We start from the raw sequence: 27,796 nt of genomic DNA, 5'->3' as shown, positions 1-27,796 counted from the left end.
AGAATAAATACGCGATCATACTCCACCTCAGCTGAAAAACGCGGAACTGCTCCCGAGTTCAGATTTCCTGAGGCTCTGGGCAAAGTCAGTGCTTGTTGATAGACAGTTTTCCCAGCTTCCCCAGTATCTGGCCAAGGGAACAGCGAAAGACAAGCACGGACCTTCTTCGCTTACTCCATCCACAACACACCAAGTTTTCAAGTGCCTGGAATATAATCATTTATTTCTCTTTACAGTGATGACGGAAGAATGTACCCATAGGTATAAAAATCTGTTTATATACAGAGTCACAATAATCTTTAATTGGGAAATCATTCTGTTCTTCTGATCCATCTTTACTAAAAACCACAGGAAAAAAAAAAAAAAAGAAATATTTAGTACAGGCGATATAATTCCAGTAGGTTTGCAACCTGGCATCAAAAGCTCAGCTTTAGATTAAGGGTAACGTTCAATACTTTAAAAAAGGACTTTTAAGTCGTAGGACACAAAATAAAGTTGCTTTTCAAATAAGATATATACATCAAAAATAGGAGTCTAAAAAAGGCCTTGGTTTTAATGCTATTAGAAAGCTCTATAAATGTGCACGGGTCCGTTTCTTCTCAGAACGAAAGACCGAAGGAGAAAGTGCCTCGTCTTTTAGGAAGTTCCTCCTGGGACAAGTCAGTTAAAAGTACCTGGAGAAGAGAAACGAAAAAAATGAACACAAGGTGAGTGGCGACGCGGTTAAGAGTCCCACAGATGCCTGGCTGCTTTTTTGTTAAGCTGTTTTTAAGGTCCAGCCTCTCTCAACGCACGTTTACACAGTCCTTCACGCTGGTCTAAAATCACTTTTTGAATTCCTGGTTTTCTAAATTACAGCAGAACGCGTACGTAAAAAAAAATTTACTATAAAACCATCATACCGGAACGTTAGTCTGTGTAAAGGAAAAAAAAACTTGAATGTTTTAAGCTTATTTTACATTAACTAATCCACTTGGCCAAAAATCTTGGTCAAGTCTATAATTAAAGCCAGTAGAGCAAAAAAAAATCAGTTTTCTAGAACACAGCCAGCAGATGTACGTCTACATCGGCTACGTCCGTCTAAATACGTAATGATGAAACTCAAGGTCTACCGATCCAACTGATTTCCACAGAGAACCTCAGCACCAGGGCAAAAACAACCGCTTCTGCTAAGAAGATTGACAGCTCCACGACAAAATTATTCTTTTACGCTCAATTTTAAAAATCAAATTGGTAATTTGAGTCTAAAACGGCACGGGTTTGAAATTTCACATCGTAACCCGACGTTCTTTCTTGAGTTCCTTTAAAGTTACCCATAATTACAGTTTTACAGGGAAAATTCATTTGGAGAGATATCCATTTAAAAAGAAATAGGAAAGTTTGGGAAGTTTCTACGTAATTCTATTAAATTAAATTTTGAAGAATAGAAAAAGGCCAGTTATTTTGAGTGCTTTACTACAGTTTCACATCAAGTGCCAGAAAATATTGGTTTTAGAGACGGGTTCTTTGCCGTAAAGGATGAAAATCGCTGTTTTGTCCTCCCTGTCTGGTACTTCATGTCGGGACGTTCATTTCTACATGCGCAAAATCACCCCAGAGTTCTGCTAACATACGCGTGAGGAGACAGCAGGACCGCTGGTGCGTGAGATATTGCTGCCCACCAACCGATTTCTGAGTGACCACCAGCGGCCGAGACGGGGAAATCTCAGAACGTGCCTCCAGGAGATCCGACTCACCTGATTTCTTTTTTATGCTTCATCTCCATTATCCATCTCGACATCTATATCTTTCGTCGTATCAGCCGCCCGCGACAAAATGTCTGCCATTAGCGCTTCCTCCAGTTTTTTACGCACTTGTTGCACCCGCTCTTCTTGTTTTCTGAAAGGGAAGAAGGGGGAGAAAGGTCAATCCTTCAGGTACGCAGTCGGTCGGGAGCGTCGTAGTGGCATAACCAGCGACTCGGTGACGCTTATCCAGTACACCAGGAGCACCTGTCCAGGATGGCGGGGCACTGGCTCGGTTTCTAAGCGCTCCAAGAACCAACCCCAAGTCCCACAGAGTGTGAGTGCAGGGGAAGAACCTCAAGGAGCTTCACCGTTTCCATTTTTCTACTGGATTACTCCAACCTATCCATTCAGTCTTCTCTACCGGCCAAGGATGCGTTTCAGATATTTCAGCTTCTGCTGAAACAATGGTTTCTTTCCCTGGAGAAAGTTAATTAAAAAAATATTTCCTCGCTATCGATCTAAATTTTGGATATTTTGTCTGAAAATCCACTTGTTCTATCAAGCTATGTTTAAAAAAAAAATCTTTAAACAAAATATACGCTGAAAAAAATGGCCAGAACTCATCAGAAGCAGGCACGGGAAAACATTCCTCAGTGCCACAAACTCCCTGTGGCTACGTAGGATGGCAGGACAAAGAACAAAGAACAAAGCTACAAAGAACATCAAGTCTTAGAAGAGATGATACCCAACGTGCTCCACAGAAGCCTGAGGAGCACCAGCCTCGAAGGCTACAACCACCACCAGCACTACGTACTTCAGAGGAGGCTGTCTGCTTACAGAGACAGCAAAAGGAAGCAAAAAAAAAAAAGAAAGAACACGCTAGCAGTTCGGTACAGAACTTGTTTTCTATCTTCCAGCTGTTTTCTCTCCTTGTTTTCTACCTTCAGTCTACAGCTGACTGTCCCAGAGCTGATAACCTGCAATGCCCACAGAGCGACGGTTCAAACCCAGGGGGAAGAGAACCGAACAAAAGCAAAGATGCCTCATCTTTTGCAGGACCTGTGTGGTCAAGGAGAAATAAAATTTAGAGCGGCAAATTCCGTATTTGTTAACGGAATGAGAAGGATGCCAAGAGCACGCACAAGCTGAAAGAGAATTTTATTAAAAATCAGTCATCAAAAGTTGCCACCACCTCATCTGGCCAAAGATTATGGAAAATAAATAGTTGAAGTATATTTTTTCCTCTTTTTTTGGCTTTACAATTTTGACTTTAAGGCAGTAGGATCTTCCCACCATCCACACCCTACGAACTCCATCCCAACAGGCTTCAGATGACAGTCCACAGCCATTTCCACCGGCAGATCCCTTCCCTGGACTCCTGGAGAGAAAAAAAAAGCTGGAGGATCTTCATAAAGCTCCCCTTTGGAGCACAAAGAAAATTCCAACGAACCAAAACAGGGTAAGGACACTTTCTTACTCTTACAAAGAACAGATCAAGAATGATCCTCAAACGTAGTTCTGGTCCCTGGGTATTTCAAGCGTAACGCACGGAAAAGCCGTGCGGTATCACACGTGTGGTGAAGTCAAGGGTAAACATCAATCCTCCCATGGTCAAAAAAAGAAAAGTCACGGGGCGTTCAGACAACCTCACCCAGTAATTTGAATGAAACCATGAAGGGCTGGGCTGGGAAAGAAAGGAGACCCATTCCAGGCTGGGAAAATTTCAAAACATCCCAGTTAGTTGATCTTCCAGGGGAGCAATAAGCAAAAAAAATAAAATTAAAGACGCATCACTCCTCACACAGAAGTCCACAAGGTCCTAATCCTAATCCTGACCTTATTTTCAGCGGAAACCTGCTTTATCCCACAGGGTTGCGCGTAGCTCAGCATTCCGGTGATTTCCTCGGTGTTCGGAATTATTTTATTTGTCCTTGTTACTCGCACTCCTCTCAGCCCAACTAAACGATGCGTGATTCCACGCTACCGCACGCAATCAAACTACGATACCGCGCCGACCTCCCTCCTGATTCCTCCGTCTGGTTTTTTATACGGTTAAATCCATCGAGGCTCCGTTTGATTTAGCTCCTTTGGTGCCGGCACTGCGATATCTTGTCTGCCGTCAAAATAAAAAACGGCATACGGCTCTAGGAACAGCATTTAGCCGCGGCAGAAACGCAACGGTAGCTTGGCGTTCAGGATGGGAAAAGTCCACAGAACGTGGGCTGAACACCAGTCCCACCTCCCTGTGTGTCAGGAGGGAGGGAATACTGTCTTCACTGTATTTTATTAAACTCAGGTTTAGGGGCAGCCGCTAATTCCCCCCACACACATTCTCCTCTCCAGTAGATCTCTCCCAGCTCCTCCCCCCCTCTCAGCAGAAATAAACGGCTGCTGAGACAGCATACTCTAATTATTCTAATTATAGAAATGATACTCCTGTTCTAATTATAGAAATTCTCAGAATTCACAGAATCACTGTGCTTTCCTGTTTAATACTCCGTGTTAAGCTCCTCTTCAGATCCAGGGTCAGAAAACTTATCTCGGAGCTGAGACGGATAAGGATCATTTAGGGTTTTGCCTAAAAAAAAAAAAATATTTTACACGTTTCTTATTCCTGAGGAGAGCTCAGACTATGGCAACATTCTCCATCTTTCACTTCCTTCCTTCGGCATTTTATTATTCTTGTGCCTTCGGTCTGGCATACTGAAAGGGAGATTTGCACAGGGAATTGAGGAATATTGCGAGGGATTTAAGCCACAGCTGTGTCTTCAGATTCAGACATTCTTAAACTCAGGCCAAACAAACTTAAAGAGCGTTAAACTTGAATTAATCTCCACTGCTGCCTCCTGGTAAACACAGCTTGGGTTTTGGACAGACTAACAGACACTTTTTCTTACCCACAGAGCGTGACACAGCCAGACGTACTCCGTTAATTGTTACGCTTTGGTAAATTTAACAGGTTGTGGCTATCCGTAACAAAAAAAAACCAGTATTCCCAGTATCATGCGATTTGAAAACGGCGATTTTCAAGATCCCTGACAAAATCTACTGGATGACGGTAAGTGCTCAGCAAAGAACCTACACTGAGCAAGAGAAAGGGCTGTTGAAAACCGAAAGGCAGGATTTTCAGCAAGGGCTTACGCGCTTTAGGAAAAGAAATCCCTTGGAAACTAGAAGCTTCAGAAAATCCCACTGAAGAGAGAGAGGTCTGAAAAGAATGACGGGCCAGACTACGAAGCAGAACAGCGCAGCGAGTCACAAACGAATCTGAAGAATCCGTTGCAAAACTTCATCCACCTAAGCACAACTAGAAAAAAAAACCCGATCCATCTGTTATTTTCAGAAGGTATCGTTGCCCGGCTCGTCCCGAAAGAGGGAAACGTAAAGCATTTCTCTAGCAGAGACACAAAGGATGTCACTCGCAGCCTTTCATGGAACCGGAGGCAGTTAGAAGGCCAAAACTGTTCAGAAGGTGTGCCCCACAAGTGAGAAAAAAAAAATAGGTGCTTGCCCCTCGTTGCGGTTTCTTAACCGTGCATTTCTTTAATGTTTAATGTTTTCCCCGTGAACGTGCTGAACCAAAAGAGGAAATTTTGCGTTCTGCTCTGATTACGAAAGGGATTTACCATCGTCACACGACGAGGAACACCTCAAGCTAAACGTGAGCCGAGCTGACGGCTGTTTTGGGAGATGTAAACAACTGCTAGGACCTCCCTGAAGAATTGATGGTACGGAAGAATACGCGCTAGCACCTGAGCAGATATTCCCAACGGCAAATTTTTCCTTATTATTACCTAAGTTCAGAAAGAAAACCTAGTCCTTAATGATCACAGGTGTTGTATTCCGATACCGCTTCCTCACGCAACGTGTTTTCTGGATGGTCTTAAAATGAAAGGCAGAGGATGAAGAGGGAACTTCTAAGAATATTTAATCCTTTCGTAGTGAGCTGCCTACCGTCGTGAAGCAGAATAGACAAGTACAAGAAACACAGAATCACAGAATTCACGGAAGGGTTTGGGTGGGAAGGGAGTGTTCAAGGACACCCAGTCCAACCCCCCTGCCAGGAGCAGGGACATCTCCAACCGGATCAGGTTGCACAGAGCCCCGGCCAACCTGGCCTGGAATGTTTCCAGGGATGGGGCATCCACCGCCTCTCTGGGCAACCTGGGCCAGTGTCCCACCACCCTCAGTGTAAAAAATTTTTTTCCTAAGATCTAATCTGAATATATCTCCTTCTATTTTGAAACCAAATCCCCCTCGTCCTGTCACACCAGGCCCTGCTGAACAGTCTCTCCCCGTCTTTCCTGTAGCCCCCTCAAGGTACTGGAAGGTGGCTATCAGGTCAGCTCACGTTGAGCTTCTCATCCACCATCACCCCCAAGTCCCTCTCCTCAGGGCTGCTCTCCATCCATTCTCCGCCCAGCCTGGATTTGTGCCTGGGATTGCCACGATCCACGTGCAGGACCTTGCACTTGGCCTGGTTGAACTCCATGAGGTTGGCACGGGCCCACCTCTCCAGCCTGTCACGTTCACACTTCTCCTCCCTTACCTCCAGAACTACACTGTGCCAGGAAGGAATCTCCTTAAATTGAATTTGCTTTTCATTTTTTTTCCCCCTAAGACTTTCAAAAAGCTTACCGGATGTCGTCATCCGTGACTATGAAAGCTTTGCAGAGGGGTTGAGACGTATTAAGCCAGACGGCCGGGTTCTTCTCAACGGCCGCAGAGAGCTGCCCAGTGATAGGTGCAGAACTGGTATGCAGAGCGCTAGCAACGGCTGATAACAGGGTATCGTCGTTGTTACCCGGGCCAACTCCTAAAGCAAAGATGACGGAATAATTAGCACTCACATTCCATACGCAACTCCCAGCGGCAGAGCTCCTCCCGGCTCGTAAGGTTATGTACACTCACGATATCGTTTCCAAATTCACGAGAGAGCAGCAAGAACATTGACAACTTGAAGTTTACTTTATCTAACCGGAAGCTGAAAAACTTGTTAAGAGCTTCAAAGATCTGAAGCAAACACAATACCTTGAAGACCTTTCGGTAGCTCCATGGATTTTATGATTTGCTCACTGACGTCCGACGCGCTGAGGCCTTGTAGCCTCTTCTCCCAGAAAAGCTGCAAAAGAGAAAAGAAGATTGCTCAGGAGAAAGTCAAAACCACACAGCTCCACCAGTGGCTACTCCACGCCAGCTTGATGACCTGGCTCTTCCCAACGCCGCGTAGATCTCTTGACTTATCTGGAAACAGAATCAAACCTTGCCACTTTTAGGAAGACACATGAACTAAATTCCTATTCATTTCATTTTCCGTTGATTACCTGAGAACATCTTTCCATTCCTCACAGAAACCGGTTTCTTGACCTAAGAGATTTTGGTTTCACCTCACTCCCATCTTACTGGTTTGAAGGAAAAAAAAAAATTACATCTATTTCTTTTCACGCTCGCAAAAGCTGAGACAAAAAAAAAACTAGACGAGCTGTTACTCTCATTCCTAGGAAATGCTTTGCTGCAGGTGGGTTCCCAAAAGCCTGAGTCTAAGACAGGGCTTTCAAACGGTTCGTGCTGTTCTAAAATTAGAATTAAAAGACCAGAGCATCCTCTTTCATCTTCTGTGGAACCTGTATTGCTGGTCACACTGCATCGTAAGCGAAGCACGGTACGTCAGCGATTGTTATGCAGAAAAAACCTCATTTTTTTTTCAGTTGCAGAGGTAGAGGCAAAGGAAAGAGCAACAAAGAACACCTTCCTTAGCTTTCAGAGTATACTGACTGAAAATAAAAGATGCAGTTACACTAAGAAAAATGCAATTCTCTCCACAACGTGTCTTTCCAGCTTCATAAATCAGCAGGTTGAACGATACTTGCGTTGCCCGCGAGATTACCGTGTCATTTTATAGAGATCTACTTACGGAAGCGCTCTCCTCCAGACAACGGGACGCATCTGTCACCATGGAATCGTAGAATGGTTTGGGTTGGAAGGGACCTTCAAAGGCCACCCAGTCCAACCCCCCTGCAAGAAGCAGGGACATCTCCCTGCGTTAGGGCACCTCTTTTATCTTGTTAAACGTGAAATATTTGGTACCTGCAGTCACTCACTCCTGCTGTTCACCTCCCTCGACCTGCTGGCCACGCTCCTCTTGATGCAGCCCAGGATGCGGTTGGCCTTCTGGGCCGCAAGGGCGCATTGCCTGCTCACGTTGAGCTTCTCATCCACCATCACCCCCAAGTCCTTCTCCTCAGGGCTGCTCTCAATCCATTCTTCACCCAGTCTGGATTTGTGCTGGGATTGCCCCGACCCGTGTGCAGGACCTTGCGCTTGGCATGGCTGAACTCCATGAGGTTTGCACGGGCCCACCTCTCCAGCCTGTCAAGGTCCCTCTGGATGGCATCCCTCCCCTCCAGCGTGCTGACAGCACCACACAGCTTGGTGTCGTTGGCGAATTTGCTGAGGATGCACTCTATCCCACTGTCCATGTTGCCGACAAAGATGCTGAACAGGGCCGGGCCCAGCACGGACCCCTGAGGGACGCCACTCATCACCGGTCTCCACTTGGACATTGAGCCGTTGACCACCACTCGCTGGGTGTGACCATCCAGCCAAGTGGTCCATCCCTCAAACCCATCTCCTGCCCAAAGCCATCTGGACTTCATAAAGCCACCAACAGCTCCTCACACAGTGAAAGCATCTGCAGATACAGCCGCTCCATTTCAACCCGTGACTGCCAGCAACAGAGGCCACCTTCTGCATAACAGAAGGTGTCATCTCACAATCTGAGGTCTCCTTGTAAAATGGAGGCAGCCACCCAGACTCCGGGCTTTTCTCAGCTCGACTATCCTCGGAGAGAACCGTCATCCCTGAAGGCTGATATGGTCCAATCTTCCTTCCTCCTGCTGAGAATGCACCAGTACGGCCAGAAAAGCAAGATTCACGCCTCCAGGAAAGACGTACTAGCAAATCTGGTTGGAGGTGTCCCTGCTTCTTGCAGGGGGGTTGGACTGGATGACCTTTGAAGGTCCTTTCCAACCCAAACCATTCCATGATTCTAAATATGAGACTCTGCTATTCAGTAACGAGAATCCCGATGGGACCGGGATAGGAAGGGATGCGAGACGAACCAGATTCAAGATTCACCATTGTAACGATGAGCTATTTTATGACTAATGCCAAATGAATAACCGTTCTGAGGATTCATCAGTCAGTTATGAGCAATCATCCCGTTGGAGGATCAGAACCGGCTCAATTTCAGCTTTGCTTGAAGTAGTCATTAGGGAACGCGCACTGGAAAGAGGAGGAAACCCAAGTCCTTCATCTACCGACGTCTCAGCGTTCTATGTTCAGAAAGACTCAGCAGCCAAATGTTCCATTTCCTAGGAAACGAATCAACACGCGCTGCGCCACAAGTGACCTCTTACGCAATAATCTCCCTCTGAGAGCAAGAAACGTAGCCCTCATCGCTCAAACTTACGATCCTAAGGGCAGGGCAACTCTGGTTGGTTTTTTTTTTCCATGACAGAAGAGGCAGCATGGGAATGCAGTGCCAAGGTCGCCGGGGTGGAGCAGAATTTTCACTTCCTTGTTGTTCCGAAACTCCGTAACGGCAGCGCTGTACTGCAGCCGAAGTTCTTTGTTTGGAGAATTTATAAAATATTGCTTCCTCCGTAATTGTTTCTTGTCCACGCGAAGCTGTTTGTGACTAATGGTGAACTCTAATCTAACCCGTGATCTCTGTAAAAACAGAATCTCCTACGCGACTCGCAGAAAACAAAGCAATGATAGATGAGACTCTCTATTGCAAGAACCACCAAATACAAACAAATTACGAGCCGCTCCTTTTTCCTTAGATAAATAAAAGTCCCTCCGCAGTTGCTCAAGCAATGGAAGCCCTGCTAGAAAGGAATCCATTCCCGTTCGATTATTTTTAAAAGAAAAGCATCCAAACACTCTTGGAGGGTGACTGATTTATAGATAAATCAACCCATCAAGAACCTCAAATTTCATCTGCTGTACTATTTCTAGAGATTGAAAATAGAGTAGATGTCACCAGACTGGACACGCAGAAGAAACAACAACAATTCTGGTGTTGGCGAGTTCAGAGATCTCTTTACCGAGTTGGGTTCTTCTATTTAGCCAGCTGCATGTATCTGCTCTGAACTTGCACAGCAGTCAGATTTAATTCAGAAGCGATGGACACATCAAGTTTAACGGCACAGGCACGGCTCCGGGTAGTTGCCTCGGCGTCCTCCCAGCTCTGGGGAACCACGTTTATCTCCACGCTGCTTGCAGATGCGCGATAACCTGGTGTGCAAGCTGACGAAAAGTCATTTCTACACAAACAGAAAACTGGAAAGCTTCTTCCTGCTTTCTGTATCGAGGCACTAAGCTTCGCTGCTTCTGTAAACGCCAACCAAAATTTCAGGGTTCCTTTAGTTGCCTGGCAGAGGGAGATGAAACTCAACCATCTCATTGGGTTCCTTCCATCCCTCTCTTTGATAATTCTAATACTAACCAAGAAGCTGAAGTTTTCCAACCCTAATTTTAGAGTTCAAGCCTTTAAGCGGATCTACAAGAAATAAAATCCCATCTGCCTGACAAATTACAAAGTCTAAGAGCTAAACAAGTCTTTCTTGCTAAGAACCGCTCACAAGAAGACATATATAAAATGATATCCTGCAACTTTTCTGGTAAATTCGGCTTTTTAGGCTGCATGTATCTTACGCTCAGATTTAGTTTGTCATATTTAATCACACAATCACGGAATGGTTTGGGTTGGAAGGGACCTTGAAGACCATCCAGTCCAACCCCTCTGCCCCGGGCTGGGACGCCTTCCACCAGACCAGTTTGCTCCTAATTACTCAATAATCCCTTACAACCCAATCCACTGCAATTATATAGGACAGTAAATACAAAAAGAGACTTTTGAATCAATTTTAAAGAGGACTTCTGGCCTACAGGTAGATGACGTTGTCCGTAAGTACATCAGGTTTATCCTACGGCGTTTTCAAAAAGGAAATACCCTAGATGAGAGGGTTGATGCTTCAAAGAGAGACATTAAAGAACTTTGAAGAAAGCTGCAATTGAGGCAATTTAGGAACTTACAGATACTCCTATCATGTGATTAGATACGAAGAATTGGAGAAATCTTCCTGGATTGATTGGTTCTGGTATTTGAACAAAAGCCACTTAGAGGAAGAAGACCGATAGTTAAGAGAAGAGAAGTCTAGTGAGCACCAGAAGACCCTTCAGAGCAAGCATGCACACACACAGCTCAAGTCCTGACACTACCTACTTCCAGGATTCTCCAGAACATTTCCATTTTTCCCTGGGTAAAGCTCTCCACTCCGATAATCAGTGACCTAAAAAATCTTTCAAGGACGGCTTGGAAAGCTTTAAGGTGCTGTCTTGCAGAAGTGTTGATTGAAAAAGGCTTAGACAACCTCGTGACACTTGTGTGCCACCAAACAGCGCACGGAATATACGGAACGACGAAGATCTGTTGCTCAAATTCAGATTTACCTCCACAAAGATCACAGGCAAGCTGTTATTAGTTTCTCTTTCCAAGAACTACCACGGGGTTTACTGCTGAACGAAGAGCCGCTGCCAAACGTCTTCCCTGCCAACGCCAAGAAGCACGTCCTCGCGCTCCCAGGTCACGAAAAAAAAAATCTACTGACTGCCAAAGGAACTACAGAGCTCGTTTATTTTGATCTCGACATAAGAGAATTTTCAGGGAATTCTCGTTAGATCGCTTTTTGAAAGGGGAGATACAATAGATACAAGCAGATAAAGCTTTTGGAGATGGGTATCTAGAACTACGGAAGCAAGAATCCCTCAAGGGATGTGGGCCAAGGATTGAAGAAACAGGGAGCGATGACACTGGAAGCGGTGAGTGGATAAGTTTTATATAGAAATAGGCGGCACAGTCGGCGTTTCAGCGTTCGCTTGAACATCCAACAGTGATATATTTACAGTTTATGCACAGGAAAGTTTGCACACCTGAGGAGGAGAGCAGGAGAAGACAGCGATACACATAGGGATTAAGGAAAATACAGGCTTTATCTGGAGGGTGCACACATGATTTGTTAATGAAAATTTTACCGAAAACTCACTCAAATTTTATATTAAAAAACTGTAACAATCTATTCTCTACGCAACAGCTGTAACCACCTATTCTCTCCCTTCCCCACGTCTCCCGCCTATGTCAATCATCATATTGCGCAATCCCAGGCACAAATCCAGGCTGGGCGGAGAACGGATGGAGAGCAGCCCTGAGGAGAAGGTCTTGGGGGTGATGGTGGACGAGAAGCTCAACATGAGCAGGCAATGCACCCCTGCAGCCCAGAAACCAACGGCATCCTGGGCTGCATCAAGAGGAGCGTGGCCTCCAGCTCTGGAGGCGCCAAGATCAGAAGGATGTGGAGCTGTTGGAGAGGGTCCAGAGGAGGCCACGCAGATGCTGAGGGCTGGAGCAGCTCTGCTGTGAGGCCGGGCTGAGAGAGCTGGGGCTGTTCAGCCTGGAGAAGAGGAGGCTCCGGGGAGACCTGAGAGCGGCTCCCAGTGCCCAAAGGGGGCTGCAGGAAAGGTGGGGAGAGACTCTTCAGCAGGGCCTGCTGGGACAGGACGAGGGGTGATGGTTTTAAAACAGAGGGAGGTAGGTTCAGATTGGATATCAGGAGAAATTTTTTACACTGAGGGTGGTGGAGCACTGGCCCAGGTTGCCCAGAGAGGCGGTGGATGCCCCATCCCTGGAAACATCCCAGGCCAGGTTGGCCGGGGCTGTGAGCAACCTGATGTGGTTGGAGATGTCCCTGCTCCTTGCAGGGGGGTTGGACTGGGTGGGCTTTGAAGGTCCCTTCCAACCCAAACCATTCCATGATTCTATGATTCTACGGGTTTTTTTTTTTTATATTTGATGTCCAGTTGTGACACTAGAGCACTTGAAGAAGAATACGGTAACCAAACATGAACGAAGTTTTGGATTGAGAGAAATTAATCTCCACATCAATTAACCGTTGCTTCTGCATTTTTTTTTAAATCGCATTACGCACATTTCTGTAAGTCACCTTCAAGACAGGAATTCTCCTCCGTAATTGAAGCACAGCTGGAAACAAGCACTTTTTCAGCTCGTTTCAACTTTCTGAGCGCTAAGAACGGAAAGAGTTCAATCCTTACCTGTCGCGGCTGCTCCGTCACTCGCTGCGGATCCGATCGGACTTTGTTACTGGGATGATTGGTAACTTTGGTGACCGGCTGTTTGAAAATGGACGCCGTTTGTCTGATGGGTAAAGTTGTATTTAAGTCTGGTTTTCCCTGTTAAAAACAAACAAACAAACAAGAATAAAAAGTGAATTAACAACAATTCTACAGAAAAATGACACAAATTAATGTTGGATTCACCCTCTTCTAGCGAGGTGCAGAAGAAGGAGGCTTTTTTTTTTTTGGAGTAAAGATTTCCCTTAAATGCTGTGCTTAACTAACCTTCGCAGTCATCCATTTGAAAGAAAAAAAAAAATGCAACGCTTAACTGGTTCCACACATTTTCATCTCCTTGGCAAGACTGAAACTGCTCAGAAGTCCTTCAAAAGCTTCTTAGAAGAGTGAAACTCGTTAAGAGTTTTTCATTAGGATTTCCTTAGACTCCTAATTTTGTGACACAATCCAATCTCTTGGGCTTGGAAATGGGAATGAAATCTCAATCTTCGAATCTTCCATATTTAGATTTTACAATTTGGATGATGACATCATAAAAGAGACTATGGGAGGAACCAGAAGGCCAACCCCACCCTGGGCTGCACCCCCAGCAGCGTGGGCAGCAGGGCAAGGGAGGGGATTCTCCCCCTCTGCTCCGCTCTGGTGGACCCCCCTGCAGCGCTGCGTCCAGCTCTGGAGCCCCCAACATCAGAAGGACGTGGAGCTGCTGGAGAGGGTCCAGAGGAGGCCACGCAGATGCTGAGAGGGCTGGAGCAGCTCTGCTGTGAGGCCAGGCTGAGAGAGCTGGGGCTGTTCAGCCTGGAGAAGAGGAGGCTCCGGGGAGAGCTGAGAGCGGCTCCCAGTGCCCAAAGGGGGCTGCAGGAAAGGTGGGGAGAGACTCTTCAGCAGGGCCTGCTGGGACAGGACGAGGGGTGATGGTTTCATAACAGAGGGAGGGAGATTCAGACTGGATATAAGGAAAAAATATTTTTAAGTTGAGGGTGGTGGAGCACTGTCCCGGGTTGCCCAGAGAGGTGGTGGATGCCCCATCCCTGGAAACATTCCAGGCCAGGTTGGCCGGGGCTCTGAGCAACCTGATCTGGTTGGAGATGTCCCTGCTCCTTGCAGGGGGTTGGACTGGATGGGCTTTGAAGGTCCCTTCCAACCCAAACCATTCCATGATTCGGTGATTCTATAAGCAAGCCACTTAATCCCAAAATAGATCCTCACGCTCTACGATGGTTATAATACGGGACGCTTCTACCCAACGATTTGGTTCATCAGCTGCGTGCGGGGAGAGACAAGGCCTCTCCAGGATGACACAGCGCTAGTAGATCCTTCCTGGCAAAAAAAAATCAGGAATTCCTCCGTCTCATTCTAAGGAATGCAACTGATAGGAAGGAGCAGCAGAGTAACACTTTGTATTTATCTGGGCACCTTCACGTTGCCTAAATGAGGGCATGTTTTAAAATTTCCATTCCAACCACTCTGTAAAATATAAGGCTAAATCCACAAATTCCAATGGAATTTTCCCTCGGAAATTCAGGCATCATTTCTGGTTTACAAACTTACAGCCAGAAGCTAACAGCCTCCATATCTCGCAGTATTACTGGTTTGAAATGGGAAAAGCAGCTTATCTTCAGCTCCATCCCTAAGACGCTGCTGATGCTTGTCCAACTGAGATCAGGGTCTCCACGGCCGCAGCAAACGGCAACGGAGCACACGTACTTCCGATTACGCTTAATAGTTTTAATCAACCAGAGCAACCACCATTCGATTAGCACAGAAGTCCTAAGACTTTTTTTCTAAAAGCAAAAGTGAGAATCTAAGCTTAGAAATAAATCTAGACGTCATTCTTCTCCTCATGTCTCACCCAGGTCGTCCCAGCCCACTGGAAAAATACTTTCAGATACCCTGGGCATTGCTTTCGGCACGTGCTCGGCGTGGTGGATGCTGGTGATGGGCTCTATTTTTTTCCCCAGCAGACTTTTTCATCTCTAATATACATTTTCCTACATAATTAAAGCAGCTCTGATGAGCAAAGAGTCACCAACCGGAGCTAGACAGCAACCACAAGTACTTAAATTCGCACCGAGTGTTTTGACGCCGAACTTTTCCTCGCGCCGCGTAACTTAATTCACATCAGCACCCCGACAGACCTCGCCTATCCTACCAGCTCCCGTCTCGTGACATCAAGTTCAAAGCCGCAGTTGAAGCTTTGAAGCCCAGGGCCCCGGGGCGTTCTGTGCAGTAGTATCAGTGTTAGTGGTAAAATAGCTACGAAAACTGACAAAAATAATAAAATTACAGAGGAGAAATCCGGTTTCGCAAACATTTCTAGGACGAAGGTCTTACTTTCAAGTTCATTAAAAATATTTCCAGGTTCTTTTTGGTCTGTAACGCGACTTCAAGAGAAGTTAAAAAAAAAAAATAAATCCATTAAACCTAGAAAAATTAAAAGGGAGAGTTCTCCAGGCAGTGAGAGAACGTCAGAAAATTCAGCCTCTGAATTGCGGCACAGAGTTTTGAACAACAAAAATAAACTCTTCAATACAGAAACTTGCTAAGCAAAGCCATCTCCACCCCCGGCACATCTGCAGATGGACAGGGGAAAAAAAATATATTATCACACTTTAAGAAGAAGCAAGCGATATTCAGGGAAAATTCACAATAAATCATGAGCCAGCCGTACGGAAGATTTATTTCTGATGAAGTTAAAGCTTCGAGTGCATCCTAACAAAGGAACAAAGATCCCTGCAACCAACACCTCTCCTGAAAACCAGAAAGCTCCGTCGAGCTTTCCAGACAGAAGAGACTACCTTCATATTTCACACGGCGCTTAAGCTCACGATATTCAGTTTTAGGCACACCTACAAAAAATTCAGCCTTCGGAAACGCAGACACACTGTGGGCTTTTACGTTGCTGGAGTGCTATCGCAAAGGAAAATCTCTTCCTCCCCTGGGAGAAATATCAATGTTCCCTGCTCATTTTTACTCATGAGGAGTGTTTGATGCTCCAGAGACAGTTTCCAGAAGAATTTCAGTTCACTACCTTCCCAAAGACGTGTATTTCCAGAAGCAGGACATAAAAAAAAGTTTTAAAAACTCAGCAATGTATTTCCAGAAGTCATTTATAACCAAGACAGCATGTTTAACGAGTAGTCTCTATCTTGTCTTCTTTTCTAACTGACAACTGCATCCAGCTCTGGAGCCCCCAACAGCAGAAGGACGTGGAGCTGTTGGAGAGGGTCCAGAGGAGGCCACGCAGATGCTGAGAGGGCTGGAGCAGCTCTGCTGTGAGGCCAGGCTGGGAGAGCTGGGGCTGTTCAGCCTGGAGAAGAGGAGGCTCCGGGGAGACCTGAGAGCGGCTCCCGGTGCCCAAAGGGGGCTGCAGGAAAGGTGGGGAGAGACTCTTCAGCAGGGCCTGCTGGGACAGGACGAGGGGTGATGGTTTCAAAACAGAGGGAGGTAGGTTCAGATTGGATATCAGGAAGAAATTCTTTATGCTGAGGGTGGTGGAGCACTGTCCCAGGTTGCCCAGAGAGGCGGTGGATGCCCCATCCCTGGAAACATTCCAGGCCAGGTTGGCCGGGGCTCTGAGCAACCTGATCTGGTTGGAGATGTCCCTGCTCCTTGCAGGGGGGTTGGACTGGGTGGCATTTGAAGGTCCCTTCCAACCCAAACCGTTCTGTGATTCTACGATCTCAAAAATTTAGAAGTAGGGCATGACAGCATTTCGGTCCAGCAGCCGCACGAATCCAACTGTCTGGACACGTCGGAGAAAGGCGACTGGAGTATATTTTGATATTTCTTCTTGAAACCTAAGGGGAGCCAAAGAATTTAGAAACACTGGAGTGAATTGTTTGTACAAAAACAACCAAGCCATCAAAAAAGGGGCAAGTTTATACACAAACTTGCCTCTGCAAGCCTGACTCCGCGGCCCCCCCAGCAGCACAGCTGCGAGGCGGATTAGGAGACGACCACAACCAACCTCTTCCAGTGTCTGTGGAAAAAAACCCTACAAACTCCAGGAACAAGGTGAGATCTCATTTTTATCTATCAGAGGAACACTGCAGAAATCCTTCAGAGCTTCTGAGTTGCAGATTCAGTCAGATGTTATCTACCTAAAACCCACTTTTTTTTTTTTTAATATTATATTTAACAGAGCTACTGTGAGCGACGTTCAAGGTCACAGGAATACAGAGTGAGCACAGGCTCACCTAGGCGTTACACACCCAATTTTGTAAAAAGCCTAACCCAAACCATTCCTTGGACTACCCTCTAAACGTAACGCTGTTTGAAAGCCTCACGTCTGCGGAGAGAAAACATTCAATAATTTGCTTTAAATAAAAAGAAACCAGCACGAAATGCGTGGTTCACGCATTACAAATGTCAAAAGCATCAGGGCACGAGACATAGCTGTGACTTGTACGGTATTTTCATACGCTAAGTTAGGAAATCCTGAAGAATAAAACACTTGAAAAAGAAAATACTGCGAGAAATCCTTTCTGTTGGAGGAGGTTTCTAAAGTTTGGCCAGGAACGTATTGTCTGAGAGTGAGCTAAACTGACTCGTCACGTCCCCACGTGCTACGTCGGCTGTTTCACTTCTGTACGCTTCGGCCTTTTATTTTTCATCCGCTAGACACATTTCCTCCGACATTCAAAAGGGTTGGAAAAGAAATAGAGAATAAGAGAACAACCAGGGCCCAGTCTTAAACAGAGCCTTCCTCTTAAACCTAGCCTTGTAAAGCTACACCGCTGTACACAGGCATCCAGGTAAACAGATTTGCCTCAGGTAACAAGCTTCCCAGCACGCAGCGCACCCGTTAAAAACGTGAACGCTTTCATCTCAGGACAGGAAGATTCGAAGCCTTACACAGGAGAATCTCTTGGTGTCAACAGTCCTAACTTTTCCCGTTCAGCTGGACGACTAGCGCTGAGTTCTTAGTCCCAAGCCAGCTCCTGGATTACTCCAACTTCTGATTCCCGCTTAACCTCACCTCGCGAGTTTCTGGGTGGCAGCAGAGCATTCCTCCTATTTAGAAATTTATGTCTCTGCCGCCACTAAAAATCAAACAGACACGTACATCGTAGCAGCAGACTGCTTCAAGCAGAAAAGAAATTGCTAAATGAACTAGAGGAAAGGAAATTCTTTAGGATATCCTTAAACACAGTATTTACTAACAAACCTTATTTTGATTGAGAGAATCATTCCTTAGTTTCTGTTTGTTCTTCTGCAATTTACTGGGCATCATCTTTCCCGTTCGGAAGTCAAAACTGCTGAGATCAACAGTGTTTCCCAGGTATCTTGCCAACTGAGGCTTGCTTCTGAACTTCTTACCACTTGGACTAAAAAGAAGAAAACACTTTAGTATGTTTTGTTGGACAAAAGGATACAACCTTGACTTCTTACAAAAGGTTTTATACCTCGTTAAGGATCTAAAAAGTTGCCATTATCTTTATTCCACGTGGCACGTTCATGGATGCGTTGGTTGCCCAACCTCTGCGTGTTTGCACAGGATTTAATTTCTAAACCGGGACGCTGGGATAGACTAGACCTGGGGAAGCTGGGTTAGCAGCACAGCTACACCAAACCCCAGTATAAAACGGGATGGCAGACCGTGGCCAAGCGCGGGAAGCTCTCCGCACAAACGGAAAGACCGTGCAAGGTTTAAACGGTTGATGGCTAAGGCCAACCTAGACTCAACAGCAACCTTTCCGGGCTATCGGACAGCGAGGCGTTAAAACGGATGCGCAGAGCTAGGATTGGAGGTGAGGTGACATCGCTCAGCTATTCGGTCGCCGACACCGGTGAGCAAAGCCAGGTGAGGAACCGAGCAAGAAGCAAGCAAGCAGCAAGCAAGACGATGCAGAAGATGAAACAGGGCCAAAGCCGCAGTTGTGGAGGTAGATCCCACCAGAAGAAACGAAATCAGTTGCAGGGAAGTTACTTAAATCGTCTTCATGCGGAATTACGGAATTATTATTACCCCAAATTCCCAGCTGACGGTTTTGAGTGACATCAGCAAATTTCTAATTTCCAGTTACGCTAAGGAAGCGGTCTGCCTACCAAACTTTACAGCGCAGAACCTTCTGCCCCCTCAGCTCCACTTCGTTCTCATCCAGAACACGCCGTCAGCGCTACCGCGCAGCTGACTGGCAAGAAGCCGTCACTGGAAGGGACAACGGTGCTGCCCCCAGACCCAAAAGCTCGGCAGAAAACAAAAATATCAAGAACCGCTACGTAAAACTCAGCCTGCAACACCGCTTTGTGCCAGCCTCTCGGTACAGATAGCCATGAAAACGGATAAATATTCAGCGAGTGAAGCCAACAATCCCTTGGTCCAACGCCAATTTCCATCCAACGAAACAAGCCAAGCGTCAAAATCTTCCCGCTGACGAAACCCAAAAGGTTAACTGAGCTCGGAGAGTTCTTCACGCCACTTCCTCTCTGCACAGAACTACCGCAGATTTTTGTTTTCTTCACTTTTCTTTCACTTTTTTTTTTTTTAAAAAAACTTAAAAACACCTTGAGGCAAGAACTTCCCCAGGGAAGAATATGTATTGAATTCTGGGAAAAGCAGCTAATTAAGTCAAATATTTTTTTCAAAGTCATTTAAATGAATCCAGAAATATGGAAAGACATAATTAACGAGAGGCAAAGGGTGGGAGAAAAAAAAAGACTTAAAACAGATCGCAATCTGAAGCTAACCTCCTCAGGGATGGGTGTGGGAGGGGAAAAAAACCCCACCACACATACGTACAGACACGCATCCCACCACAAAACTCCTTTCTGCTTCTCGTAAACCAAGAACTGAAGCTGTGCTGGAAGCCAAACTAAACACAACGCCGGTTTTATTTTAGATAGTGGAGATTAACACCCTGCTTTGGTCACAGTAAGACAAATTCCGCAGCGAAGGTCAGAGCCGGAGCAAGTCTTCTGCGGGGCGAGCAGGGTCGCTGTTAAAATAATCTGACCCATTGTCTTTCCTTCCTACTCAGGCACCTACAAGAAAAAGTTTAAAAAATAAAACCTTGGCTGCACGTCCCTGTTTCCTAACGAGAGTGGAAGGGCTGAATTTACTGGATAAAGGAACCGCCTTCCCCGTAAAACACCGAAGGAAAAGGAGAAAACAAAGCAAACGCTGCAGTTCGGTGTTAATATTCTCTGCTCCAGACACTTATTTTTTAATTAAAACCTTGGTCGTTTTAGCCCATAGCTAAGTAACTACTGAAAATATATAGAAAGTTTACATCGACATCTTCTATTATATCCTAATTTTGGTAGCGAAGGGGAAACACGCTACCTCGCACTTTTCCCACTTCACCTCCCGTTTCAGAAGCTGACAGGCTGCGTCATCAAGACCAGCTTTCCTCTTCGGGTTCCTCGGAGAGAAACGCTTCACGTACGCCTTGAGGGAATCCAAAATTCCATTTTCATCCCCTTATCTTCCAAGTCATTCCATTTCTCCTGGTTATTTCCTGATCCTCACCTGATGTCCAGGTATGAAACTGCGTACGTGACGCGTACGTAGTTACCAGATATTAACAACAGATCGGATCCAAGAACATTGTCCACGGAACTCCGTTAGTTTTCTCCTACCCTACTACTGTCTCCTTCACCGTTCTACAAAACCTGGAGCGTTTTCCATCCTCCAGCTTCAACAAAATCTAACGACTCGTCATTTCACACGTCAGACCTTCCCCGTGTTCTTGGTTGAAACCGAGAAACGTGTTCTTTTTTATTTTCCCTAAAGGTGTTAAAGCCCAGTTTAAGCTCAAACTTAGTTTTGAGTGGAAAAGAAAGGCGGAAGGAGAGGTATGAAGCTGTCTTCTCTCTGGATGATACCCTGGAGGTATCAGAAATCAAACTCACGTCAAAGAAAGCTCGGACTCCGACGTCACGCTCGCTGCGGAAGATTTTTAAAACGCGTTGCTCTGAGTTCACGTCCTCTAAAACGTCAACTGCCAGGAAAGTCAGAAGCATGGACCGCCACGTTCTTTGAAGGAAGCATTACACAGATACGGGAGAAACCGGTAAAATTTACCCTCACCCCCACGTTCTGGACATCCATGAATCTCACACTGCCTTCTTTCGCGCAAGAAGCAGCAAGCGAAAGTGTTCTTTCAGGGCGCCGTGACACCGCGGAGCCTCTGGTCCGACTAAGCTGCAGCGTGATGACCCAACACGGAGACAATTAAGAAGTGCCAAACGATTCTTTCTGGGACATCATCAAGGCTCAGATCACCTTGGACAAGGTGAAACGAAGGAGACACCCCTCACCTGCAGCTGTACGCTCGTGTAAATTCACGCGCTGTACAAACTGAAGCTCTCGGTGGGCTGAGGGTGGTTATGTGCCATAATGAGCTTGCAAGGAACTTTCCTTTTTCTAAAAAAAAAGGCATTTTTCTGAATGAATTTTTTCTTAACACAGAAGGAAGCTACCTTTAATTTTCTCGTACAGCCAAACCTACTTGGTAACAGGGAAAACTCACTCTGAGACACTGAAAAATGCGGTGAACGGCGTAACACAACGCTTTTTCCCACCTTCAGAGGAGTTCAGCAGTTGGAATCTCATTTGGCCCGCAACAAAAATAGATTTTTACACAGCAGTACACGTCGTTCATACCACCGCACCGCATCACCAGCGGCAACTGACAGCAATAAACTGCAAAAGGTGAATTTCTAGATTATTTAATCTTCTGTTTATGGAAATAGTTTGGATTCATTCATCAGAATCTACTTCTGTTGCCTGAACAACCTGCTGAGCTCCTTTACTGGGCTGGAGGACTGATTCATCACGCCCTCGTAAAATGAAGCCCCTATGACTTCAGAATAATCATTATTATCGCTCAGCGCAGGGATTAATTGACCCTATAAAGAAAAGAAATTTATTTGACATACTAAGATTCCCGACGCTGCCCCAAACTTAAGTAGGGGAGATTGTTACCATGCGTTTTCAGAGTAATTGAGCCGTGGAAATACAAAATAACGCCCCTTACACTTAAAACTTGACATTCTCCTTCCACCAGGGAACAAAAAAGGCAGCGAAAATATTGAAACTACAACCTGAAGATGATCAGAGAAAGCCTACACAAGAAAATTTGGGCTAATTTGTCTGCTATTATCATCGGCCTCCCGTTGGTTTCCATCTGAGTTTAGAAAAGCAGCACAGTTACGAGCAGAGATGCAAACTTCCCGAAGAGATCAGAAGAACAAGACGGCAACCGAAAATTCTCCTCAACGAAGGCCGGCCCCTGAAGCGGGCGCGCTGCAGAAAGAAGGATATAAATAGGAGCAGCGCTAAAAGATTAACAAGCAGCTAACAGCAATTTTTATTCTTGCACAGAAGGTGAAGTACGCTCTCAAAATTTAGACCGGATTTTACTAGGACTTGTTCTATGCTCCTATCACCTTTGGAAATTAAAAAAAAATAAAAATACAAGGCTATGGATAACATAAGCACAACTGAGCATCGCTTGCTTGCTTTTAAAGATAAAGGTGTCCCTAAAAAAAAAAAAAAAGCGCACAGAATTCAACTTATCCTACTGTCACTGGAAATCCTCCAGCGTTTATCTTCTGGTCAAACCACGAAAGCAACTTCAAAGGGATGTCTGTTTGCCCCACGGGTACACCTATGCTGGAAAAGCTTTTGTAGTTGAACTTAAGAGGCTGTTAGCATCCACGGAAAGCGGATTTTCAACTGGGGAAAAAAAAAAAAAAAAAAAAAAGTGGAGTGGTTCTCGCTTGCTTTTTTCCCACGAAGAATAAATGCAGCAAAGCAGAATATTAAGTCGCTGCTGCTAGGAAAGAAGTCATTTCAAATTTCATGCCGGAGTTTAATAAACATTTTTTAACAGGTAAACTCCCTAGGGGGTTGTACACACTAAAGGGATTTTTACCGAGGAAAAAAAAAGAGGGAAAGAAAGCAGAAGGTGAGATATCCACGGTCAGAGTTCCCACTTCACTCAGATTTCTGCAGGACTTCGGAAGCACGACCGAGTCCTTCGGCAGGACAGCAGCACCCCCTACCTCACAGCACGCTGAATAAAGAATACTTACCCAAAAAATCACGGGGCAAATTTCCTACAGTCTTAGGCCTTACCTAAACAGGTTACTACCAGGAGAGTCACTTAAAAAAAAACCAACTCGTTTCTATAAAATGAAGCAACTGGGAGTTTGGGTGAATGATTGCGAAGATGTACAAACTCCAAACGCAACGTACGTTTTCGGCGCCGCCAAAAAAGCGCGGTATTGCTGTTTAAGCGGCCGTGCCAAATCCTGACGACGCAGGCTTTTAGGGAATATCAGTCCGTATGAGGCACACAAACCAAATCCCGCTTCGCGTCCAGCTACGCATTTGAACGACGGAGCGTTTATTAACATTCTTTTTGTTGGGTTTTTCGTTTTGTTGGTTTTTTTTTCTCCAGCCGAGCTAGAGTGACACAACTCTTTTGAATGTATTTGGCCTGCTCGACTTATTGGAACAAACCAGATTTTCGTTTGGTTTAAATATAGCAGCGCTGAAATCTGCCTCATAGCTATAACAGGAAAAAAAAAAAAGAAAAAAAAAAAAAAAAGATAAATTTCCGACGCCAGTCCTGCCTGCAGCCACAAAAACGTTTTTTATTTGTTTCATTTTGCTTGTGCAGAAGTTACTGAAGAGAAGTTATTTCTCCAGACACGAATGACTACTTATTTTTCCAAACCTGTAATCTGCAGCGAGATCAACAAACTCTACGCTACGAGCGAGTTTTTAGTTTCAATTTTGCGGTCGCTTGGCAGAAGATCTGCATCACTGCTAACCATGCTGGAAGGCGTCCTAAAATTTGAAACATTTATTCCTGCCGCTTTCCCCCACATTAAAGACAGAATGCGAGAGGCAGCGATGAGCAGATCGCAGCCTCGCATCTCCGACGAAAAAAAACGGCGTCAAAGAGTTTTCTCGCGGGGTCGCGGGCAACGGCAGCGGCCAAATCTGCAGGATGAAGGCTCAGACGGTTACGCAGAAGGGGCTCACCTCAAAAGCTGTGGTTTTGAATATTTTTGAAGTATTTCCACCACGCCCCTCTCTTTTAACAGCTTTTTTTTTAGGAGAATCACGAAGGTCAGAAGATGCGGGGCCAGAGGTGGCGAGGGGCAGAAAAATATCCTACCAGAAACTACCGGGAGCGCTTTGCTTTTTCCTCTGAGCAACCGGTTCAGGGCTTCCTAAAGCGCGACACGTTAAAATAACCATCCAGCAGCCCCGAAACAAGCAAGTTTCAAAATGCAAATCGGGTAGATTGCAACACGGCTTCATCTCGCAAGAGCTGTTCTTAATTACCGTGATTATTTAGACCACGGCAGCAAACGAAGCTTTGGCCGATCCCTTTTGGGTTTTTTTTCCTAGCCTTAAGAAATCATCAAAGCCATAAACCTCAGGTTTTGAGTCGGTTAACGTAATGAAGTTAATGAGGTTACGTATCATTCTTTGCGAAGCAAAAACTAAACTCTGGAAATAGTAGAGCTTACTGCATTTTGCCCATGTTTTCATAGTTTCATTAAGGATCTGTAACACGAAAACCACTGACACGTCTACGTTCTGACGGGACAAACACGCAGCTAAACTCCGGTGGTTTTAAAACGGGTCGTTCTGAGCAAACAGCCAAAGTTCTTTGGGCCTTCTACGTTAAATTTATTCCAACGCAGTCAGCAGTGACTCTCTGGCTTGAGAAAAGTCTGGCATTTAATCCCGGAAAGAATAATCCTACGCAAAAAGTTGAGCTTAGCGATCCGCCGGAAAGCGGGACCCATCCAGAGAACAGGATTCAGACCGCAGAGTCAAGCGCAATCGTTCAGACAGGCTTCACGAGGCAGCGGCGAAGCAAGGAAAGGCAGACGCGAAAAGAGAGAGCCGGCGACGCCAGATGCCACCCAATCACCCGCCGCAGTATTAGCATACGGGCGGCGAAGCAAGTCAGACAAAGGCGGTAAGACAAAACCAGAAATTGTCTAAAAAAAAAAAGTTTTTCATCGGATTCATTCAAAAAGCTCGGGGAAAAGCATCATTCCTCCTCCACATCTAGCGATCCCGTTGTCAGACGTTTCATTTTCTCTAGCGGCAGCACGTGACGGGTCAAACGATGCCACGCTCAAGACCGAGAGAAACCGACTTTTCCGTTAGCCGGCATCTGAGGGGGAGCAAGCACGGCTCCTCGCTCCTGGGCGGCAGAAAGAGGGAGGCCACTGACTGCAAGAAAAGGAGACTGCTAGGCCTGCTCGGAAACAGCGATGTTAGGGAGAGGTTTCAGGTGTGGTTCGTCAGACGCGTACAGAGCTATAAATAGAGGTGCTGTGGGTAAGAGGTTAGCCGTTGCAGAAGACAGCTTCCTCCGCGGCGCAGCAGGCTGGACTTACAGAAGCACGGCCTAAGAGGGAGACTTCAGAATTTATTTCATTTCTGCCTCAAGAAAAAAAAAAAAAAAAAAAAAAAACCAAACACCAAAACTGTCTTTCCAGTTTCTGAAAGCAAGCGGGAGGGTGAAGCAAAATTAGGTTGCTGTTGCTTCTCTTGGTTTTGCTAGAACCTGTGCAGTAGTGATGAGAATATTTAGCAGTGGCAAGACTTCTCCTCCTTTCCACTTGGCTAAAATTTCAGCTGTTGTCACTAAACGGTAAGCTTCCTCAGTAACGCAGCGCGGGGTGCGCGCGTCCCACCCGACGAGCTCCCTAGTCTCGAGTATGGGTTATGGCAACTCTGACTCCGTTTAAAGGCAGGGGAGGGGGGTTTTAGGCTGATCCTAAAAAGCTAAGCTGGGGAGGGTTGACACGGGCCAGTGTGGAGCAGCTCCTCTCCCAAAGGAGAACCGGGCCAAGCCCCCACACGGAGCCTGGTTACAGACAACCGGCGGCTCCTCCCGACCGAGGGGGCACGGCTGCCCGCCCCGGGCTTTGGGGAAAGGCCTGGCCTCCCGCCCGCCCGCCCTGAGGGCTCGCCCCCTGTGACAGCCGGGGCAGGCGGCAGGGGACCGGCCTCGCCCCCTGTGACAGCCGGGGCAGGCGGGAGGGGACCGGCCTCACCCCCTGTGACAGCCGGGGCAGGCGGCAGGGGACCGGCCTCACCCCCTGAGACAGCCGGGGCAGGCGGGAGGGGACCGGCCTCACCCCCTGTGACAGCCGGGGCAGGCGGGAGGGGACCGGCCTCGCCCCCTGTGACAGCCGGGGCAGGCGGGAGGGGACCGGCCTCACCCCCTGTGACAGCCGGGGCAGGCGGGAGGGGACCGGCCTCCCCCCTGTGACAGCCGGGGCAGGCGGGAGGGGACCGGCCTCTCCCCCTGTGACAGCCGGGGCAGGCGGGAGGGGACCGGCCTCGCCCCCTGTGACAGCCGGGGCAGGCGGGAGGGGACCGGCCTCACCCCTGTGACAGCCGGGGCAGGCGGGAGGGGACCGGCCTCACCCCCTGAGACAGCCGGGGCAGGCGGCAGGGGACCGGCCTCACCCCGTGTGACAGCCGGGGCAGGCGGGAGGGGACCGGCCTCACCCCCTGTGACAGCCGGGGCAGGCGGGAGGGGACCGGCCTCACCCCCTGTGACAGCCGGGGCAGGCGGGAGGGGACCGGCCTCACCCCCTGTGACAGCCGGGGCAGGCGGGAGGGGACCGGCCTCACCCCCTGTGACAGCCGGGGCAGGCGGGAGGGGACCGGCCTCACCCCCTGAGACAGCCGGGCCGCGGCGGGAGGGGACCGGCCTCACCCCCTGTGACAGCCGGGGCAGGCGGGAGGGGACCGGCCTCACCCCCTGAGACAGCCGGGCCGCGGCGGGAGGGGACCGGCCTCGCCCCCTGTGACAGCCGGGGCAGGCGGGAGGGGACCGGCCTCACCCCCTGAGACAGCCGGGGCAGGCGGGAGGGGACCGGCCTCACCCCCTGTGACAGCCGGGGCAGGCGGGAGGGGACCGGCCTCACCCCCTGAGACAGCCGGGGCAGGCGGGAGGGGACCGGCCTCGCCCCCTGTGACAGCCGGGGCAGGCGGGAGGGGACCGGCCTCCCCCCTGTGACAGCCGGGGCAGGCGGGAGGGGACCGGCCTCGCCCCCTGTGACAGCCGGGAGCGAACCGAGCCCCTCAGCCGCCCCCTGGCCGCGGAGCGGCGGCTCCGTGACAGGCGGGGACCGGTCCCCTGACAGCCGGGCCGTGGCGGGGCTGGGGCGGGGGGGACTCCCCGCCGCCCCTGACACGGGGGAGCTCGGGGAGCAGGTGGCGGGGAGGGGGGTGGCGGGGGAGCGCTGGCACCGGTCCCCACCGGGGGCCGAGCCGCGTCCCGCCGGGGGCAGAGCGGGCTGTCACGGGCCGGGGCGGCCCCGCCGACGCGTACCTGAAGTAGTAGACATCGCTCTTGCCGGCGCTGAGGCCCGATTTACGGATGACTTCTTCCTTCTTCCAGCCCGGGGGCAGCGCGGGGCAGTCCATCCTGCCCTGCTTCTCCATGCACCGGGCGCAGGGCCCGCGGCGGCGGCGGCGGCGGCGGCGGCGGCGGCGGCGGCGGCGGGGCGAGCGGGGAAAGGGGGCTCGCCCGGCGCTCGCAACAAGAGCGGTATTGTTCCCGGACGCGGCCGGGGCCGGGACCCCCCTGGCGATGGCGGCCGCCGCGGAGCGTTGCTCGGCGCCAGGAGCGCGGGGTTGCGCGCGCAGCGTTCGCCCGGCTCCCGCTTCCGCGGCCGAGCCCCGGAATCGGTGTCAGCGGCGGGGCCTAGAGGGGCCAGAGCGGCCAACCCCCGCCGACCATAGAGAGCGCCGTAGGCGGGACAGAGCGGCCGCGGCGGCGCCGGCATCTTGTGAGCGGCGGAGGGAGAAGGAGGCGCGGCGGGAAGGGTTCGGCAGCGGCGGGCGGCGCAGG

At 48.2% G+C, this 27,796-nt stretch overlaps 1 protein-coding gene across 1 annotated transcript; it reads right to left on the bottom strand.

Annotated features, from left to right (window-relative positions):
* Nucleotides 1-256: 256 nt before the first annotated feature.
* LOC147596525 (methyl-CpG-binding domain protein 2) lies at nucleotides 257-27,527 on the bottom strand. Its single transcript, XM_086769664.1, has 7 exons — nucleotides 27,275-27,527; nucleotides 18,112-18,271; nucleotides 12,903-13,040; nucleotides 6,759-6,849; nucleotides 6,366-6,543; nucleotides 1,737-1,878; nucleotides 257-674 (listed from the first exon to the last, which is right to left on the bottom strand). The coding sequence occupies exons 1-6, from the start codon at nucleotides 27,385-27,387 to the stop codon at nucleotides 1,749-1,751; spliced, it is 810 nt and encodes a 269-aa protein (XP_086625790.1). The 5' UTR covers nucleotides 27,388-27,527; the 3' UTR covers nucleotides 257-674; nucleotides 1,737-1,748.
* Nucleotides 27,528-27,796: the final 269 nt, after the last annotated feature.

The sequence above is a fragment of the Chlamydotis macqueenii genome, chromosome W (assembly GCF_036417535.1).
Source record: "Chlamydotis macqueenii isolate bChlMac1 chromosome W, bChlMac1.mat, whole genome shotgun sequence".
Classification (NCBI taxonomy): domain Eukaryota; kingdom Metazoa; phylum Chordata; class Aves; order Otidiformes; family Otididae; genus Chlamydotis; species Chlamydotis macqueenii.
Note: the sequence above shows the minus strand (reverse complement) of the source record. Positions and strands in the feature narration are given on the sequence as shown.